The following is a 20,182-nucleotide window of genomic DNA, read 5'->3' as shown; positions in this document are numbered from 1 at the left end:
CATTCTAAGTAAGTAACAGCCAACTCCGACCTCAGCACAGCAGGCAAGCCGGCCCCCCGCCCCCCCCCCCCCCTTGGTGCAGTTGACTCCCCGAGCATGGAGCTCGGACAGGGCGGGTCACAGAGAGGAAAAGCTCAGCTGCTGTGCTAGTGGAGGCACCATCGTGGGAGGGAAGCCCAGGCTGTCCCCACTGGCTCTGCCAGGGAAAGGGTGGTTGGTGTTCACTGGATGTGAAGGGCCCACCAGCCTAAGGCAGGATGGGTGAGTGACCTTGTCAGTTCCCACCCCTGGCTGCCTTCCCGGCAGGGGAAGGCAGAGCAGAGCAGTGGAGGGGTCTAGAACTAATGTGCAAGGCTCAGGCACCGGCTCCTGCAGCCTCAGTGCCCCCCGGTCCCCCAGGCTGTGCTGCTCTGTGTCAGGACAGCACTGAGGAAGGAGGCTGCCAGGGCCTGGCCTGGCCATAGCCGGGGGAGTGTGGGAGGGAGAAGTAGGGGCTCTCAGGAAAGAAACAGCAGGGACAGAGAGAAGGCCATGAGAGTATAGGAGAGTTCCCAGGCTGGGGCAGGGCTAGCAAAGAACTGGGCCACGGCCACGTTGGGGTTGCACTGAGAGGGCTCGAACCACTTCTGCAGACACCGCCCACTGTTCCTCCGCTCAGGGCTGGCCTTGAAGGAGTTGCTCCAAATCTTCTCACACAAGTCAGCCGGGGTGGGGAAGTAATAGGGGAAAGGTCGGCAGCGGGTCCCTGCAGGACAGCGGCTCCTCCCTGTAGGGATTAAGGCAGGGACAGCTTACCTCCCACTATTCCCAACCTCACATCCCCATCCTTGCCTTGGGGGAGCGTAGAAGGCTGGCACCTGCCCCCCCAGGTCAGGGGCCTCCAGGGCCCTGCCCCCCACCTCCCCAGGCTCTGTCAAGCACCACTCACCCCGACTCCAGTCCCAGCCGCTAAGCCAGTTGGATTTGCAAGTGAAGGATGTGCGGCAGTCTGCCCACCACTGCACGCAGTCCTCCTGGCAGAGTGGCACGTCCAAAACTCGCTCTTCCTGCTCACATGGGGCCACCTGGATGAGTAGCCAGTGACAAGAAATGAACAGTCGAAATCTGAAGACTGTCAGTGGCTACAATGGGACTCTTGTGCCAGGTACTATCTGAACATACCCTCCTGTGAAGTCTTTAAGGAGTATTTTACCAATGAGAACAACGAGGCTAAGAGATTAAACAGTTTGTCCCAGGCTACACAGCTTCTGTTCCTACAGACAGAAGATGGGACTCAAATAGTCCCTCGTCCTACTGTTCTCCTCTGACCCGTCTCCCGACAGGGCCATTCTCCCGAGGCAGCTTCCTTCCATCCCTTTCCCAACAGCGGCCTCTGACTCTGCTCTTGTCCACAGGAGACAGCATTAGCGGTTCCTGTGAGTGTCCTGGGACTCCCAGGAGCAGGGCATTGCGCAGATGTGCCTCCCGCCTCCTCAGCCCAGTCTTCCCACCTGCTGGATCCAAGGCCCCAGGTTTGGGGAGCACTGGTGGAAGCACTTGGCCTGGATGAAGTGCTTCAGACAGTCGGGCCGCATCAGTCCACAGTGAATAATGCTGAAGTTGTAGAGCAGGGCCTCCTCCAGGTGGGCTTCCCAGCTTGTGTTGGTCGTGCAGCAGGCTTTGTCCTTCCAGGGGCTGCACTGAAGGTGGAAGCAGCAGCAAAGGGAATTTTGGGGTGGTGGGGGGGTAAAGGCAGGGGGTTGATGAGTATCTAAGGTAGAAAGGAAAATGTGTCCCCTAGAAGAGGACCTGGGCAGGTGCAATGCCTTTAGGCCAGCACCCCCTGTAAAGAAGGAATGCTAACAATCTGTCAATACTGATACCCAAGGACACCTGCACACTGACCTCCCTGCCACAGGGCGGCTGCCACACTCCCCTAGAAGCGTGACTTCCAGGGTCTCAGCTCCTGAGGGGCAGCAGAGGAACCCCATGAGACCCGGGGGGATGTGGGGTTGCACTGAGTGGGAGGGCACTGTAGCTGAGAAGGGCACTGTAAATGCCATGTAGATGCCAGCTCTGCTTCTCCTCCCACATCCCTGTCAATTGCCAATAGGAGCTTGGGGAGGAGACACTTAAGTCAAATGTTTCCCCGGGGCCTGTTGGTAGGAAGGCTAGAGAAGGAGGACCATGTCTGTTTGAATCTATGCTGAGCCAATGATGGGCCTCTGGAATCCCCATCTGCCGCTGCTCCCCGAGTGGCCAGGCAGCTCAGAGACAGGAACTTTCAATCACTCAGCAATTATGGTCTCAACAGGTCATAGTGTCCCTCCAGTGGGCTTTGCCCAAATTCCAACCTGAGAAACCAAACAAGTCAGGGTCGATGAGGGCTCAGAAACCATCTTGGCATTTGTGCCCCTTCCCTGATTGGCGGAAGCAGCCCTCCCTGACCCCTGAACCAGGTCTGGCCTCTGTACCTCATCGTAGAGCTGGTCCTCTGGCCCAGGCTCCGGCTTGTGGTGCTTGGTCTTCATGCAGACATTGAGCCGCTTGTCCCCAGCCCAGATGGGCGTGACTATCCACAGCCCTAACAAGAGCTGCCACCACCACTCCATGGCCACTGCGGAGAGAGGACCCACCCGCTCATGTGACAGAGAAGACATCTGCTCTATTCTCTCCCCTATCCCAGGGGTGAGCTTCAAGGCTCTCTCAAGAGACCATGATGCTCTGGCTGCTCCTAGGACCTCTATCGGAGGCAGCATCATAACATGTCAGGCAGGTGGAATAAGCCTTAGAGGTCTGACACTCACCCCCAACAACTGCACACACACAGAAGCTAAAGCCCGGAGAGGGGAAGAGCCCAGCCCGAGGAACTGGCGGGAACTGGCAGTGGACCCATCATGGTGAACTTGAAAAGCTTTGGCCTAGCCCCGTGGTCGGCAAACTCATTAGCCAACAGAGCCAAATATCAACAGTACGATTGAAATTTCTTTTGAGAGCCAAATTTTTTAAGCTTAAACTTCTTCTAACACCACTTCTTTGAAATAGACTCGCCCAGGCCGTGGTATTTTGTGGAAGAGCCACCCTCAAGGGGCCAAAGAGCCGCATGTGGCTCGCGAGCCGCAGTTTGCCGACCACGGGCCTAGCCCGAGTTTAGAATCTCAGATATTCCTGGTAGAGAACCCAACCCCACCTTCCAGGCCCGAACCTAAGGCTGCTCTCTCTCCTCAGCACCAGTTTCAAGCATGGAGTATTTTTAAAGAACCAGGTAAAAAGAGGAAAGATACTGCCCTTCTAGTTGTTTTTTTTTTTTCATACTTACTTTCACAGCAGGAGCCGCTCCCTCCCACCTCCAGAGATTGTGAGGCCGAGGAGACTCTACGGCCCGCCCATTTATTACCCACTCCAGTTCCCACTGTCCAGGTGCAGATGCGGAACTCCAGATGGCTCCAGTTAAGCAGCATCAGCATGGTCTTACCTAGGGTAGGGCCCTCCTGTGGCTGGAGCCCCGGGGTTTCTGAGAAAGAGCTTTGCTTTCTCAGAGAAACAGCGGCCCCACAGAGTGAGATTCTGGGCTCTGTAGTCAGCCGCCGGATTCTGCTCTCAGCTCTGCTACTTGCTAGCCGGACGCCATTGAGAAAATGAGTTCAACTCTCCAGGTGTCAGTTTTCATGCCTATAAAGGAGGCTGTTATAATGGGATTTTTGGGAAAAAGAAGTGAAAAAGAAAGTTCGTGAAAATGACTTGGCATCATGCCCGACAAGAGTAAGTCTTAACGATTTTTATTCCTATCTTGTTCTCCTCAGAAGCCTTTCTTTCTCTGCCCTGTTCCACCTGCCCCTTCATCTGCGTAGTTACCTGGGATGGACTACCTGGGTTGTAACAGTAACGGTGACCTCTCTCAGCCCTCAGGAGCTAAGGTTCCTGTGGGAGAGCAGACCCAGCAGCACAGAGACACAGAGTAAAGTGAGGCTTTGGGAATTTAAATGTATGACCAAAGCCAAAACAAACAAAACCCAAAAAGTCCCTCCACAACCCATGTAATGGTCTCCCGTAGCGGGCAGTGACTATCATCCTGTGAAGTATAGCAGGTCATCAAATAATGCTTCATTAAACATTTTTATTATAACATTGATGAGTTGCTGTAGGAGCTTAACTCTGGTTTTATATCAATTAGCCTGTCGTAATTGGTTTCTTTATCCGTCGTTTTGCGTACGTTGCAGTTTCCAAGGGCCTATCGATAATGTGGTTGTATATGGTCTGGCTTACTCCTTACAACCACCCCTAAAGTGAATGCTCTTCCTGTTTTAACCGGGGGGAAGCAAGCTCCGCCGAGTAGTGGCAGAGCTAGAATCTGAACTCAGGTAAACACGACTCCATTTTTGATGCACAAGAACCAGGTGAGGGGGAGATCTCTAGCTCTGGAAGGGTGGATGCTGTCTGGGTCTCGGGTGAAGTCTGTTTTTAAAGAAAGGCCCTGGCTCATGTGGCTCAGTTGTTTGGGCATCATCTCTTGCACCAAAAGGTTGCCAGTTTGATGGCCAGTCAGGCCAGCTGCCCAGGGTTGCAGGCTTGATCCCAGGTGGGGAGCATGCAAGAGGCAGCCAATTGATGTTTGGCTCTCACATCAGTGGTTCTCTCTCTCTCCCTTACTTCCTCTCTCTCTAAAAATCAATAAAAAATATTAAATCAGATTGTATGTTGGGAAGCATGTGTTGGCTTTATTTTGGGAACAGTGATGGCTATTGTTAGGGTTTTGGGCCAGTCATGTGGGCTGTAAAAGAAGTCACAACTAAAAAGGGAGATAGATGAAGTTTGTTTTACTTTCCCCAAAGGGAAAGGGCCGGTGCATTGCTAATCAATAGAAGGGCAAAGAACAGTAGTGGCTCCCCCTTTTAAAGCCTTGGCTGCTGCTGATAGGTGACAAGGAAAGGAGGGTGATTTGAGAGCTGAAATTGAGCAGACTTCAGGGAGGTTGCTTTGTTAATTCTTCAGGAGAGAGTCTGGGCAGGGGCAGATGTCCTAGAGAGGTGTCCTAGTATTTTTCCAAAGCTGCTAAAACATTCTTAGAGCAAAAATTATGAAGAGTTCAAAAGAGGCTTGTTTGAAGGGAAAGGGAACTGTCTACTAATTATCTCTGAGTTGTAAAAATAGCAGGGAGGAGGGGTATGCAAGAATGTAGCCTTGAAAGTAGCTGATCTTGTCTCTCAGTTTGAACAGAGGGGCAGTTTGAACCAGAGGAGCTAACAATCTTGGGGTTTAATTACCAGGTGCTTCTCATAAATTGTGAAAGACCACAGCAAAGAAAAAGAAAGGCCTTTTTTCCCCTCCCGTCTTTACAATTACCAGCCAGGCTCCCATGTCCTTGCCTTAAACTGAGTTAGGAGTCTCCATTGTAGGGTCTGATATCAGGTGGTAATGGCTCTCCTGCAGTGTGGCTTTCTTCCCAGGAGCACCCACTCTGCAGGGGAAATCAGGTGTGCACACCCTGTTCAAGTCCTCACAAATATAGGTAACCTTTGGACAACATGGGGGTGATTAAAGGAGCTGACACCACACACCCCAGTCAAAAATCCACATATAACTTTGACTCCCCCACAATTTAACTACAGCCAGCTCTTCACATCCTCAGGTATAACCAACCACGAATGGAAAACAGTTTTTCCGTGTGTTTGGGAATCTGCAGTTGGGAGTGTGAAATTACCCCCAACTGATCTGTGTTTGGTTGAATCCAGGATAGGAAGGGCTAACTATATTTATAGAATAAAATCTGTGTATAAGTGGACCTGGGCAGTCCAAACCTGTGTCGTCTAAGGGTCATCTATACTCAGGAAACTCTAAGGCTTGACGAGGAAAGAGAGTTTGGGTTGAACGTTAAGTGTCAGATGGCTGTGGATGTGCATGGAAGCAATTACTGGAATGGGAAACAGGTCCTCTGGCAAACATCCCTCACATGGAAGGGAGAAGGATGGGAGGGATTTGCTAACGGTCTCTAGAACAAGGCTGTAGGAAATGAACTAAAATTATGGAGCCTGCCTCTCAGATGTCATCAGGGTGACATCCCCCCAGAGAGGCTGGGTGCAGCACTTGAGGAAAACTCATTTGTGCCTTATTGTGATTGAGTCTTGCAGAGAAATCAGTTTTCTGCCTGAAAGCAGATAGAACAAGGCTGGCTGTGGATGAAGCTGCTGATCCCAAACAATTTTGTTATAAAAATGAACCCACAGGGCAACCCGCTTGGGTCCCTTCCCTCCGGCAGCAGGGAGCTTTTGTGTAATAAAACTTTACTTTTGCCAAAACAAAAACAACCAAAAAAACCCCCCACCAAAACAAAACAAAACACAGAATTGTCAGGAGCAGAGCTACAGCTGCATCCAGAGGGTCCTGGGGGAGGGGGGGGGGAGGCAGGCGGAGCAGCAGCAGAAGCAGGGCAGCCTCCCTGGTTTGAGACCACAGCACAGGACTCTCCCTCTGTTCCCTGCACAGGAGGTTGCCCGCAGTGCTGCCGCCCACTGAGTTTGAGAACAGACTAGAAGAGTGGAAAAGGAGTGCCAGTAGTCTCCTGGTAAGAGTCTGAAGTCAGAGCCCAGCTGGAGGGGACATAGTGATTCAGAGTTTTTGTTTTTTATTAATTCTCACCCGAGGATATATTTTTTCCATTGATTTTTAGAGAGAGTAGAAGGGAAAGAGGGGAAGGCAGAGAGAGCAATTGAGAAACATCCACGAGAGAGAAACACATTGATTGGTTGCCTCCCGTACCTGCCTGGACTGGGGCTAGGGATCAAACCTGCAACCCAGGCACGTGCCCTTGACCGGGAATGAAACCCTCCACCCTTTGATGTTTGGGCCTTGACACTCTAACCGCTGAGCAACACTGTCCAGAGTGCTGATTCAGAGTTCTTAGTGGGCCACAGGAGTCCTTCTCGTCCCAAATCTATTGATCATCCATAGCTCAACTTGTAATTGGTTGGTATTGAGAGCAGGTGAAACAGGAGTATTGTTTATCCTCACCTGGTCCTTCCCTCCGTATCTATCCCATCACCAAAGCGGTTTACACTCCTGAATACCTCGAGTTCAAATTCTTTTATCCCCGTTTCTCCTCATACTGTCTGGACCATAATCATCTCTTGTCTTAATTAGGCAACAACCTCCTAACTGCCTGCCTTGCCCCCTTCTAACGCTTTATCCAAACAGCAGCCAGAACTATTTTATTTCAGAGTATTTGATCATGAAAATTTTCAAACATAAGGGAAGTTGACAGAAATTTACAGTGGACCCACAACTTAGATCAGGCGTCCTCAAACTACGGCCTGTGGGCCACATGCGGGTGTTTTTGTTGTTTTGTTTTTTTACTTCAAAATAAGATATGTGCAGTGTGCATAGGAATTTGTTCATAGTTTTTTTTAAACTATAGTCCGGCCCTCCAAACGGTCTGAGTGACAGTGAACTGGCCCCCTGTTTAAAAAGTTTGAGGACCCCTGACTGAGATGTTACCATTACCATTTTACTTTGTTTTCTTTGTCACACCTCAAGCCATGCATCAATCTTCTTATTTTTCAAGCATTTCACAGGAGATTGCATACATCCGCATGCTTCCTCCTAAGCATGCGTATCGTTAACTAGAGTCAGCATTTGTAGGATTTTTTCTTCCAGAAGGATCTTTTTAAAAGGCAGAGATGGTTATGATACTCCCATGTTTAAGATCCTTCTAGGCCCTGCCAGTGTGGCTCAGTGGTTGAGCATCGACCTATGAACCAGGAGGTCATGGTTCGATTCCTAGTCAGGGCACATGCCTGGATTGCAGGCAGGAGGCAGCCAATCAATGATTCTCTCTCATCCTTGATCTCTCTCTCTCTCTCTCTCTCTCTCTCTCTCTCTCTCTCTCTCCTTTCCTCTCTGAAATAAAAAAAAAATATTTAGAAAAAAGACGCTTCTGGGCTTAAGATAAATCCCAAATCCTTAACATGGCACACAGACCCTGTTTAATCTGGTCCTTATGTATTTTTCTCCCCCCACCTGTCATCCTTTCAACTACGCGGCAGGCACTCCTTACCTGACATCAGTTATTGTCCTGCTCTCTTAATTGGCTCCTCCATGGGGATGTTTTCTCAAAGCTCACCCTTTGTGACTGGGAATTCCTACTTGTCCCTCAGCTCAAAGAATGAAGGGCTTCTCAGGGAAGTTTTCCTTGTCCCCAGGGATTAGTGAGATGTTCTCTTGGGGTCTTCCATGCTTCTGTCCTGGGTCTTACCACCTGTCGCTGTGAATACCTGCCTACAGGCTCACACCTGCCTACAGGCTCACACCTGCCTACCAGCTCACGCCTGCCTATAGGCTCATACCTGCCTACAGGCTTACACCTGCCTACAGGCTCACACCTGCCTACAGGCTCACACCTGCCTACAGGCTCACGCCTGCCTATGGGCTCATGCCTGCCTACGGGCTCACGCCTGCCTACAGGCTCACGCCTGCCTTAGAATTGTAACCACAATGCTATCCTTAGTGAGAGAAAGAGACAGGGTCCCAAACTCCAGCTAACCTGAACTGTCTTTAATACTTTCATCATTCTGGGATCGCTCTTGCTCCAGACCTTAGCACATGCTTTTCCCTTTCAACTGAGACCTCTCCCCTACTCTCAGCACTCTTAGTGCCTTCCTTAGCTGATGCCTTATTTTTTAGGTCTCAATTTGGAGCAGTCCACATTCAAGGAGGCTGAAGCCTAGGTTGGGTGTCCCTCCTGGTGCTCTCACAGCCCTTGGTTACCCCCATCACTACCCTGGAATTGCCTGCTGACTGAAAGCTCCTGGACCAGTAGAGACCATGCCTGCCAGCTTCACAGCCGTCACTGCAGTGCCTGGTACACGGTAGGCTCCCAGCGGGTACTTAAATGAACTATTGATTTATTTTTGATAAGAAAGATTCTCTCCTGTGATGCATTTTTACTAAGAAGCAAATCAGGAGAAATTCTGGGAACCCCCAGAGTTTTTGTGTAGTCAGTCATAAGAGTTCATGTGTATGTGATGTATAGGTTCATGGGTTTTCACCTTTTTAAAAGAATTGTTTTTCTGTTCTTCATTTGCCTCTTATTTATTACTATATGACCTATGCCTGGAGGGCCTTGGTTTGCCCATCTAACTGATGCCCCACAGGTCTATTAGCCATGAGTTTGTCAAATGTGGCTGGTGAATTGTTTCTTAGGCATGTACACAATTTCAAGTTTAAAGAATGGCATTGGGTCAGTTTATATTTCATACACTAAAGAAAATAAATATACCTCTTCCTAGATTTGTTTCAGTCTTTGCCTTTGTCTTGCATTGGAAATGTCAGAAAATGCACAGAGGGATTGGAAGGTTCAGAACGTTTTGTAGTTTATAAAAAATGGTGGAAAGTAAATAGTTTTGAGGTGGCAAATATCTGACTCCTTATGCCCTTATGTCCACAAATGAAAAGATAGAAAGGGGGTTTATTTCACTTAGCATAATGCTCTCCAATTCCACCCATGCTGTTGCAAATGGTAAGAATTCCTTCTTTTTTACAGCAACATAGTATTCCATTGTGTAGATGTACCACAGTTTTCTAATCCACTCATCTGCTGATGGGCATTTAGGCTGTTTCCAAATCTTAGCTATGGTGAATTGTGCTGCTATGAACATAGGGGTGCATATATCCTTTCTGATTGGTGTTTCTGTTTTCTTGGGATATATTCCTAGAAATGGGATTACTGGGTTAAATGGCAGTTCCATTTTTAGTTTTTTGAGGAAACTCCATACTGTTCTCCACAGTGGCTGCACCAGTCTACATTCCCACCAGCAGTGCATGAGTGTTCCTTTTTCTCCGCATCCTCGCCAGTACTTGTTTGTTGATTTGTTGATGATAGCCATTCTGACAGGTGTGAGATGGTACCGCATTGTCATTTTGATTTGCATCTCTCTGATGATTAGTGACTTTGAGCATGATTTCATATGTCTTTTGGCTTTCTGAATGTCCTCTTTCGAAAGTGTCTATTTAGGTCCTTTGCCCATTTTTTGATTGGATTGTTTATCTTCCTTGTGTTAAGTTGTATGAGTTTCCTGTAAATGTTGGAGATAATCTCACTCATTTGTGGAATATAAAGAATATTATAAACTGTTGAACAAAAATAGAGGCAAAGAAGCATCAAACAGACTGTCAAACTACACCGGGAAGGCAGGGGCGGGTAAGAGATTATTGGGGGGCGGGGTGGGTAAGAGATCAACTGAAGGACTTGTATGCATGCATATAAGCACAACCAATAGACACAAGACACTGGGGCGGTGGGGAGGGCAATGGGGGACATATGTACTACTATTTGTAATACCTTAAACAATAAAATTAAATTAAAAATTAAAAAAAAAGATAGAGAGGGGGAAATAAATTTTTCAAGAATCAATGGATAAATTACCTTCTGGTAATGCAATGATTAAGTAGCTGCCATTTCTAGAAAAGTGAATTTTTGTGATTTTTTTCAGTGACCTCTATTATAAATCAACTAGAGGCCCGGTGCACGAAATTCATGCATGGGGGGGGGGGGGTTTGGGGGTGTGTGTCTCTTAGCCCAGCCTGCACCCTCTCCAATCCAGGACTGTTGGCTCCCAACTGTTTGCCTGCCTGCCTTCCTGATTGCCCCTAACCGCTTCTGCCAGCCAGCCTGATCACCCCCTAACCACTCCCCTGCCAGCCTGATTGATGCCTGACTGCTCCCCTGCCAGCCTATTTGCCCCTAACTGCCCTCCCCTGCAGGCATGGTCACCCCTAACTGCTCTCCCCTGCAGGCCTGGTCCCCCCTAACTGCCCTCCCTTGCAGGTATGGTCCCTCCCAACTGCCCTTCCCTGCTGGCCTGATCGCCCACAACTGCCCTCCCTTGCAGACCTGGTCCCTCCCCTGCTGGCCATCTTGTGGTGGCCATCTTGTGTCCATATGGGGGCATGATCTTTGACCACATAGGGGCAGCCATCTTGTGTGTTTGAGTGATGGTCAATTTGCATATTACTCTTTTATTAGATAGGATAGAGGCCTGGTGCATGGGTGGGGGCCGGCTGGTTTGCCCTGAAGGGTGTCCCAGATCAAGGTGGGGGTTCCCTTGGGGCATGGGGTGGCCTGGGCCAGGGGCCTGTTGTGGTTTGCAGGCTGGCCACGCCCCCCGGAGACCCAAGCGGAGGCTCTGGTATCTGGGATTTATTTATCTTCTATAATTGAAACTTTGTAGCCTTGAGTGGAGTCCATGGCCGGCCAGGGTGTGCAGGAAGCTTGGCTTCCTCCATTGCCGGGGAAACCCAAGTCTCCTGCTCGCTCCGTGGCCACAGCCATCTTGGTTGGGTTAATTTGCATACTTGCTCCTGATTGGCTGGTGGGTGTAGCGGAGGTATGGTCAATTTGCATATTACTCTTTTATTATATAGGATAAGACATAATATTATGCAAAGCTCTTGAATGTTTTATGTTTACTTAAGACTTGATTATCTGGAAAATGTCAATGGTTATGAATATTTGATGACTCCAGTTTATAAGACTAGAGTTTAACTTGATGACTATCTCTTCACACAAGATGTTTTCTTTTGCCTATTTATTATATATCTATCTATTTTTCTATCTATCATCTATCATCAATCTATTTTTCCATTCTTGGAAACTTTATTACATTTTAATGCCTCTTGGTCATAAAGCTATCTGTTTCTCAAATTCTGTCACTAAATTAAAGAACCCAGCCAACTCTCTGGAGAGGAGAGCTCTTTCTGGGGCAGTGTGTCTCTAGAGTTTGTATAAAGAACCCTTGCATCAGAATAACCTCAGACAGTTGTTAAAATGAAGGCTCCTGACTCTACCCCTCAGATTCTGATTCAGTCGGCCTGGCGCAGGGCCCAGAAAAGTTCATTTTTAAAATAAGCTCCACCAGCTGATTCTTAGGCTCATGAAAGTTTAGAGAACCATCCTGATGAAGGATGTGAATTAGTGAAGGTTTACATTCTCCTCACTTCATGGTCCTCTTATCTTCTCCTTCCCAGTGAATGCTGTTATTATTGGTGAGTGTTTGAATGAAATTCTTTAATATTTTGATATCGTTTTATTACTACACATGCTTCCCTGGTGAAAATCCAGAAGTTTTCTCTCTTCGAATCTACCTCCATGGGCCTTGGTTTCTCAGTCGGTGAAGCAAGGGAGGGGACTAGCAACTAGACCCTGTTTCCCTTTCCTTGTCTCTTTCTGTCCTCACCTGGTGATGAGCACCTGTCACTCTGCCTACTTACATACAGGCTGCTTCTGGTTGGATTTGGTCATCCCCTTCATCAGGAGACTGCTCCTCCCTTCTCTCCTTATATGTGGAGAAGCTGCCTTGTTCTTTTGCGACCCGCTCCTTGCCATAGTTTTTTGGTTTACAGGGATGGGACCTGACCTAAACTAGGCAAATGAGATCCTTCTCTAAGTTTTTGGACATGAGATCAAATTTATCAGGTTAATCTCTGCCATAGCATGAAACTAATAAAATAAACTAATTTTTAAAAGTTCACATTGTCAGCCAGGTAGAGAAATTTAATTTTCAATGGGGAAGAGTAGAGCAAAGCACTGTTATCAGGTGGGAAGAAAAGGTCCTGACAGCATTTTGTTTCCTGGCTTTAGTTATTCCCAATGTTATTGGCAGAGAGAGGCCCTCATCACTACCTGTTGCTCATGGGAGTGGAATTCTTGTGATATCCTGAGAAAAAGAATGTTCTGAGACTTGCATGGGAGAATAAGTGATTTTTTTTTATTTCTGTGGAATTACACCCCTGAGTTTCCAAGGTCGCATTTCCCCTCGTCCCACCAAGGAAGAAGTGTAGCTGTGGCTTCAATAGGGCTAGAATCAGTCAGTGTCTAGAGTTTCCATTCCATGTTGGGACAGTCCAGTTCAGCATCAGGCTGGCTTAGCTTGTGCTTCCTGCTGCAGTCCATCAGCCCATTGCATGTGGGGTCCACAAGGCCACATGGCTAAGGAGGCATCATGGGGGAATGCAAGGAAGCAAGAACAAGAGAGCCCCATGAGCCAAGAGCCAAAAAAGATAATTCCTTTGTTTTGGGGCTTATGTATTCCCAAATTTTCATGGGCTTTCATTGGCCACGCCCATTCTGGCCAATGATATTGATTCCCAAGTATGACTGACAGGCACCTTCCCCAGACACCCCAACTTCACTGTGCATAGGTCTATCTTCCTTCCCTTAATGGTCTGCAAGGAATGGGCTAGGGATTCCCTGGGGAGTGTGAAATTGCAGCTTCCTGGTGAAGCTGCCAAAATGTCAATGCCTATAATTGTGGCCTCCCTCTTGCTCCTTTTCTATTATGAATAACTAGCTAATTACATTGATATCACCAAGACCCTGCAGCACACCCATGTTCTAACTCTTTCATTCAAGTTGGATTTCTGCCATTTGCATGAAAAGGATTCCTAGCATACAGATTTTCTTTTATTTTCTTTTTCTCTCCATGGTATTGTGATTGCCTCCTCTCATAAGACTTGGAGTACAAGCTACCACTGGTGAGAGAAGAACAAGAGATTGACTTAAGTGGTAGCATAAGTGGCCCAATTTGAGGGTCACTTGCATTGATCTCAGAGAGGTAAGATTGCTGTCGGCTAAAGCTTTTTTTATCTGTAGAGCTACAGCATCAGGAAGCTTGAGATGAAGAGAAAGAAATGGGTGTCATCTGTACTAAAAATATTTCTTGCTATAGGAAGATTTCATTTAACGATGATTTATTGACGACAGTACCATGTCCTCCATCCTGGACTAAATTCCCATTCTTCTCACGATGTAGCATTTTTGTAGCTGAACTGCCTCCCCTTGGCGTGGAGTCACACCTAAGATAACAGAAGTCTTTAGTCCCCAAATTAATTAAAATAGTTCAAACTTTATTCAGTGTCTTCATGAAACAAAATGTTCAGAAAAAAATTAAACTTTCCTTTTGTCTCTTCCTTCTTGCCTATCACTTGGTATCTTCCTGTGTGGCAATTCCTCTCAAACTGAAGTCTTCCATCATTCTGAAGTCTCACAAACTCGTGAACTCATTCTACGCTTGTTTTATCTTTCTTCTTTCCATCCTGTAACGTTGTCTCTTTCCTATAACTCTCTGTCGGTTCAGAGGTAAAGATGTTAGGCCCATTCAGCTGTTCTGGTTATTCTCATTATCCACCATTCTGATCCGAATAAAAATGTCCCAGGAGCCAGCCAGCAAAAGAGAACTGCCCCCAGTGGGTGGAGTGTGGAGAGGTGGTAGACACTCAGTCACTGATGCTCTGTCTGCATCCCTGGCCCTGTGACCTAACTCTGACCCAGGCCTCGATTTGAATTCATGTCTGTTGAGAACAGGCTTTCCTGCCATATAGGTAAACCCAGACCATGGCACTTTTTAACAAAACTCTTTCATCAGCTTTATAAACTGAACTCCCCATACTGAGTCAGGCAAAGCTGCTTGAAGAGAGTAACTTGTCATAGCTGCACAGACCTTTGGGTCTGTTCCCCTGCTCAGCTAGGACTTTCTGAATAGAAATGATGTGGGGGTTTTCTCTCTGGCCTGAAGAATTTGCTGCTACATAACATGCATGCTATTTGCTCCCTACCACTGTGGGCCCACTGTGCAATGGCATGTTGGTGGAAGTGATGAAAGCCCTTTTAGGGCTGGTTCATAAAAACCCACCACATAGTCCTCTCCTCTCTCTCTCTCTTCCTATATACCATCTAGAGTCCAAATACTGAGTCCGGGAGAGCCATGGAAACTCTATTTGAAGATAGCAATCCTCATCAATATGAATCCCTAAATCATCCTTTAGAATCCCCATCCCCAGTTACTACTGGGTCACTATGAGAATGAGAAATCAGCTTCTGATATGTTACACTATTAGGATTTGGGGGGTTACCGGTTTCAGCAGATAGTATTGCCTTAATTAATGGATATTTCTTACTATGTATTTAGAAGCCACTGTGAAATCTGAAGGACATTATGCTGAGTGAAATGAGCCATTAACGGAAAGACAAATATCGTATGATCTCACTTATGTGGAGAATCTAACAAAAAAAAAGTCAAACTTACAGTAACAGAGAGAGTAGAATGGTGGTTATCAGAGGCTGGGGTGGGGGAAAAGGTGACATATTGATCAAAGGAAACAAAGTTTTAGTTATAGGATGAATCAATTCTGGAGACCTAATGACTATATAACAGGTCCTTGAATAATATTGCTTCATTCAACACTTTGTTATAACATTGATGAGAGGAAAAAATCAATTCCCAGCCAAGACAATTTGTGTGGAATTTGCACATTCTCTTCATGCCTATGTGGGTTTTCTCCAGGGACTCCTGTTTCCTCCCACATCCCTAAAATGCGCATATTCGGTGAATTGGTGTGTCTAACTTGTCCCAGTGTGAGTGAGTGTGTGAGGGCGCCCTGTGATGAAAGGGTGTCCTCTTCAGGGTGGGTGGCCACCTTGCGCCCTGAGCTGCCGGGATAGGCTCCGGCCACATTGACCCTGGGAGAAGCAGGTTGAAAAATAATGATCCTACTTGTTTTTTAAAAATCTTTCTTAAATGTATGTCTAGCTCACATTTATTTCAGTGTTTAATATGAGAAGTGTTTGGTGTCTTTACTTAGAAGTTTGGTGATGTTTTTGTGACCAGAAATATGCTGTAGGAACTTAACTCTTGTTTATATCAATTAGCGTAGTGTAAACTGGGTTCATTATATGTCAGTTTGCTTAAAGTCATAGTTTCTAAGAACCTATTGTCAGTGTCAAGTGAGGATTTACTTAATTAGTAATAATGTATTTCATACTTGAAATGTGCTAAGAGAGTAAATCTCATGTTCTCACCACACATACACACACACACACACACACACACACGCACAAGTAACTATGAGAGGTGATAATGTGTTAATTACTTTGACTGTGGTAATCATTTCATAATGTATGCATGTCAAAACATCATGTTGTACATCTTAAATATGTACAATTTTTATTTGTAGATTTAAGAAAGGTGTGTGCAAAAGAGAAAAAGCAGAAGAGGCACCTAGGAGGTAAACCCTTCATGGGTTGCTTTCGCCCTACCATGAAGCAGAGGGATTATATTTCATCCGTGGGTCTTTCCCTGCTCTCTGTCTAGAGATATGGTAGATACACAATCATGATTGTGGAATGAATGAATAAGTGAATTGATGGAGAACTGAGTGAATGAATGCACGGATGAGCCGTGAATAAACAAATAAGTGAATCATTGGTAATGGAATGGACCAAACAGCTATGTCCCTTTCCACAGCCTTTGACACGTACTTCACCCAAACCCATAGGTCTAGTCCCTCTCAAATTAAGAAGATTGTTGGTCACTGTACACCACCCCCAACTTCCTCCCACACACACCAAAAAGAGGATTCTCACTTTGGCTGTGCTTCCTGGACTTTGTGATTCTGTCCAAAGTACTTTGTGATCCATAGCTTGGCCCCTTCGCTTCCTTTTTCCAGGAAGAAACAGCAGGCACTCATCTGTCCTAGAGAAAGCTGATGTTATCAGCAGGTCCTGGCAAAAAACAAAGATGGTGCCATGTGACTCTGCTTTCCAGAAAGACTGGGACATTCACAAGTAATAGGACTGAATTTTCTTGCAAGCAGCCCTTGTACTCAATTTTCATGATGGAGAAAATTTCCTTGTGAGGCTCTAGGTTAGACTACCTGCTGGGTGTTTCTGTTCGGTCCTGACTCTAAGATAAGCCCTGTTTTTTGGACACGGTATTAAATACAGTGACATAAGTACAATGGGCTGCGACAGCATGCAAGGTGTAATTTCATAACTCTCTCAGGGTTGACCTGGCACAGGGGCTTCCTTTCAGTTTTCCTAAAGCACTGGAGGTAGAAGGAGGCCATGCTTGCAATTTGGTTGGACCAAGTAGGTAGTAACAATTCAGCTGAGCATAGAACACAGTGAATGTGGGTTATAGTAACTGTGACAATCTATTGCTATACATTTTCTCTTTAATTTTGGTTTTAATCCTCACCTGAGGATGGAGGGGGAAAGGGAAGAGGGAGGGAGAGAGAGAGAGAGAGATGTGAGAGAGACACATTGATAGGTTTCCTCCTGCATGCCCCCCAGGGCCAGGGATCAAACCCACAACTGAGATACATGCTCTTGACTGGGAATCAAACCAGCTACCCTTCCATGAACAGGCCGATGCTCTAACCATTGAGCATACCAGCCAGGCCACTATACCTTTCTTTATTTCTTTCAATCATGCAGGAGGCAGAGGCAACCAAGCACAAGGGGTGAAGGAGAAGTTGTCAACAACTTTATCAAGACACTATGTCAACAGTCAAATGCTTCACCACCACATCAATTTAATGGCACTTATTGTTATTTATAAAATTTGCAGATGGCACAAAGGTAGGATGTAGAGCTACCCATGTGACTGACAAGCCTCATCAAACATAACCTTGATGCATTGAATCCAACAAAACAAAATGTAAGAGAGGTCAATGTGAAGTCCTACAGATCCAAACCATCAACTCTAACAAGGATGCAATAGATTATAGCAATTTGGAGAGCTGGCTTGGTGTCAGATACACCTAATCTGAATCCCACTTTCACCACTTGAAATACTGGGCAAATTGTTAGGCCTCCATGAGCCTCAGTTTTTCTCACATTTAGTTATGCTAGCCTTGAAGAATTACTTAAGGATTATATAAATTAATGCTTATTAAATGCCTGGAACTTTTAACACTCAGTGAATTGGTTTCTTCCTCTTGCCAACCTCTAAGGAAAGTCCCACTCCATTTTGTAATCTCTGCATCAGGAACAAGGTGAAGAGGAACAGGGGCCCACCCATCTTCATGTCAGGATTATTTTTCTTTACTTCTTCCTAGCATTGACCTGACTCAGTGCTTTAACTCCAGGCCATGGTTCAGCCTATGGGCTATTCTGTCCTTTTCTTTACCTCTCTCTCCATGATATGCTTCCTGATGTGTCCTTGGTACCTGCAGGGTCTCTCCCTGTGAGGAAAACTGAGATGAGGCAGCCAGCACTTGGGACTGATGCTAACACCACTTCAGTGATTCTTTGCAATACTCTTGTCAAGCTTGTTTTAACACACATCCAATAGCTTCCTGTCTGCGGCAAAAAGCAGCACACACTGGTGATGGTGGGCTGCCCGTTGGCAGGGAGAACAGAATGGGTAGAAAATCCTATCTAATAAAAGAGTAATATGCAAATTGACTGTCACTCCAACACACAAGGTGGCTGCCCCCATGTGGACACAAGATGGCCACCACAAGATGGCCAGCAGGGAGGGCAGTTGGGAGGAACCAGGCCTGCAAGGGAGGGCACTTGGGAGCGATGAAGCCTGCAGGGGAGGGCAGTTGGGGGTGACCAGGCCTGCAGGGAAGGGCAGTTGGGGGGGACCCAGGCCTGCAGGGGAGAGCAGTTGGGGGGGACCAGGCCAGCAGGGGAGGGTAGTTAGGTGTGACCAGGCCTTCAGGGGAGGGCAGTTAGGGGCAAACAGGCTGGCAGGGGAGCAGTTAGGCATCAATCAAGCTGGCAGGGGAGTGGTTAGGGGGTGATCAGGCTGGCAGGCAGAAGCGGTTAGGGGCAATCAGGAAGGCAGGCAGGTGAGCAGTTGGGAGCCAGCAGTCCTGGATTGTGAGAGGGATGTCTGACTGCCCGTTTAGGCCCGAGCCCGGTGGGATCAGGCCTAAACAGGCAGTCGGACATCCCTCGAGGGGTCCCAGATTGGAGAGTGTACAGGCTGGGCTGAAGGACACCCCCCCCCCCATGCACGAATTTCATGCACCGGGCCTCTAGTATAATTACAAGACATTTAGGCAATTTTGTCATTTCTGTAAATGTAATGACAGGAAATATATGCAATTGAAATCCACAATCATAGTATGATAGTATCTTTCTCTAAAAACCTCTTACTCAGACTGCATGAAAATATTCATCACAGTTACCTTATCCCAAAGGTTGCGCATAGTGAAGGCTCCAGGGCCCAGGAGACGGTGCTTGGCATTGGACGTTGGAGGCTCGGGTTCCAGCTGTGGCTTGGCCATCGACAGTCTGTGTGACCTTAGGTCCATTCGCCTTTCTGGGGCTCAGATTTCTCATCTGTAAACTAGAAATCCTCTGACCTACCCACCAGTATTTCAAGTGGTTCATGAAGGTTAAACGAGTGAATGTGTGTACACGGCTGGTACTGTGAATAGCTTCCTTTATGGATCCCAGCACCTTCATTAATAAATTAAAGATAATGAGGGCTCAGGATCTCACTGCTGCTGAAAATGAAGATACTACAAATCTGAAGTGTTCTTGGGGTTCAACACAGGGAATGCAGCTTGCACATGCCCTTCCGCAGCAAACGTTTGATGCCGGTGATGATGAGATGACAGAATCTGGGGGAGCTGTTGTTGTGGCACCTCGAGAAGTGAGCTTTGTGAAGCGTTCCCTACTAGCTTCTTGGATGTGTGCTTCTTCGCATTTACGCCCAGGTGATCTAAGATCTAAAAGTGAAGTTGTGGGCTTGGCCACAGTTTATTGTGCTGCCCTTAACCAAGTTAAAGCCATCCTCCGGGTTCCGATTTTGTGGAAAAAAAGCAGCAGACCTGTGAGTCTGTAGGAGCTCCGGCCTGAGGTTCCAGCAGAGGGAACATAGGCACAAAAGGCATGGAAAGGAAATTTCTGAAGCTTGGGAACCCCATTGAGTCTGGGAAAAAGCTTGTCCGTCATATCTGGCCTTGTATCTGGCACTAATTTTTGTACTTAATAAATATTTGTGCATGAAAGAATGACAGAGAGCAAGTCCTGAGCTGGTGGGGGTGGGGACACACTGAGAAATCAGTACAGCTGAGTTCTGCTCTCAGTGTTAGAAGTTTGTAAATACTATATTTAATTGCATGTAGGGCATGGCCAACCATCTTTGGCAATTTATGTTTTCTTGGTAATAATGGTTATACTTTATTAAACATGACTTAAAAGTCTGGCACTGTGCTAAGCACTTTACAAATATTATTAAATTTAAAACTTACTACAACTCTGTGTCAAACCAACCCCATTGGTTACCTACCCTTTAACCAGACCTACCTCTTAGTAAAATGGTTCTAAGACTTAATTCCTGTGTGTGTGCGGGTGGGGGGTTCCCCACACCACCACTAACTCTCCAGGGAAACCTACAAGGACTACTGGTCTCCC

The 20,182-nt window shown here is 46.8% G+C and overlaps 1 protein-coding gene across 1 annotated transcript; it reads right to left on the bottom strand.

The window, feature by feature from the left end:
- Positions 1 to 497: 497 nt before the first annotated feature.
- IZUMO1R (IZUMO1 receptor, JUNO) lies at positions 498 to 2,591 on the bottom strand (the record flags this gene model as incomplete). The annotated part of the gene is made up of 4 exons (XM_079789185.1): positions 498 to 766; positions 929 to 1,064; positions 1,491 to 1,679; positions 2,454 to 2,591. The coding sequence occupies 4 exons, from the start codon at positions 2,589 to 2,591 to the stop codon at positions 498 to 500; spliced, it is 732 nt and encodes a 243-aa protein (XP_079645311.1).
- Positions 2,592 to 20,182: the final 17,591 nt, after the last annotated feature.

The sequence above is a fragment of the Cnephaeus nilssonii genome (genome assembly GCF_951640355.1).
Source record: "Cnephaeus nilssonii genome assembly, chromosome: 13".
NCBI classification, from domain to species: Eukaryota; Metazoa; Chordata; class Mammalia; order Chiroptera; family Vespertilionidae; genus Cnephaeus; species Cnephaeus nilssonii.
This window is presented reverse-complemented; position numbering and strand designations above follow the sequence as displayed.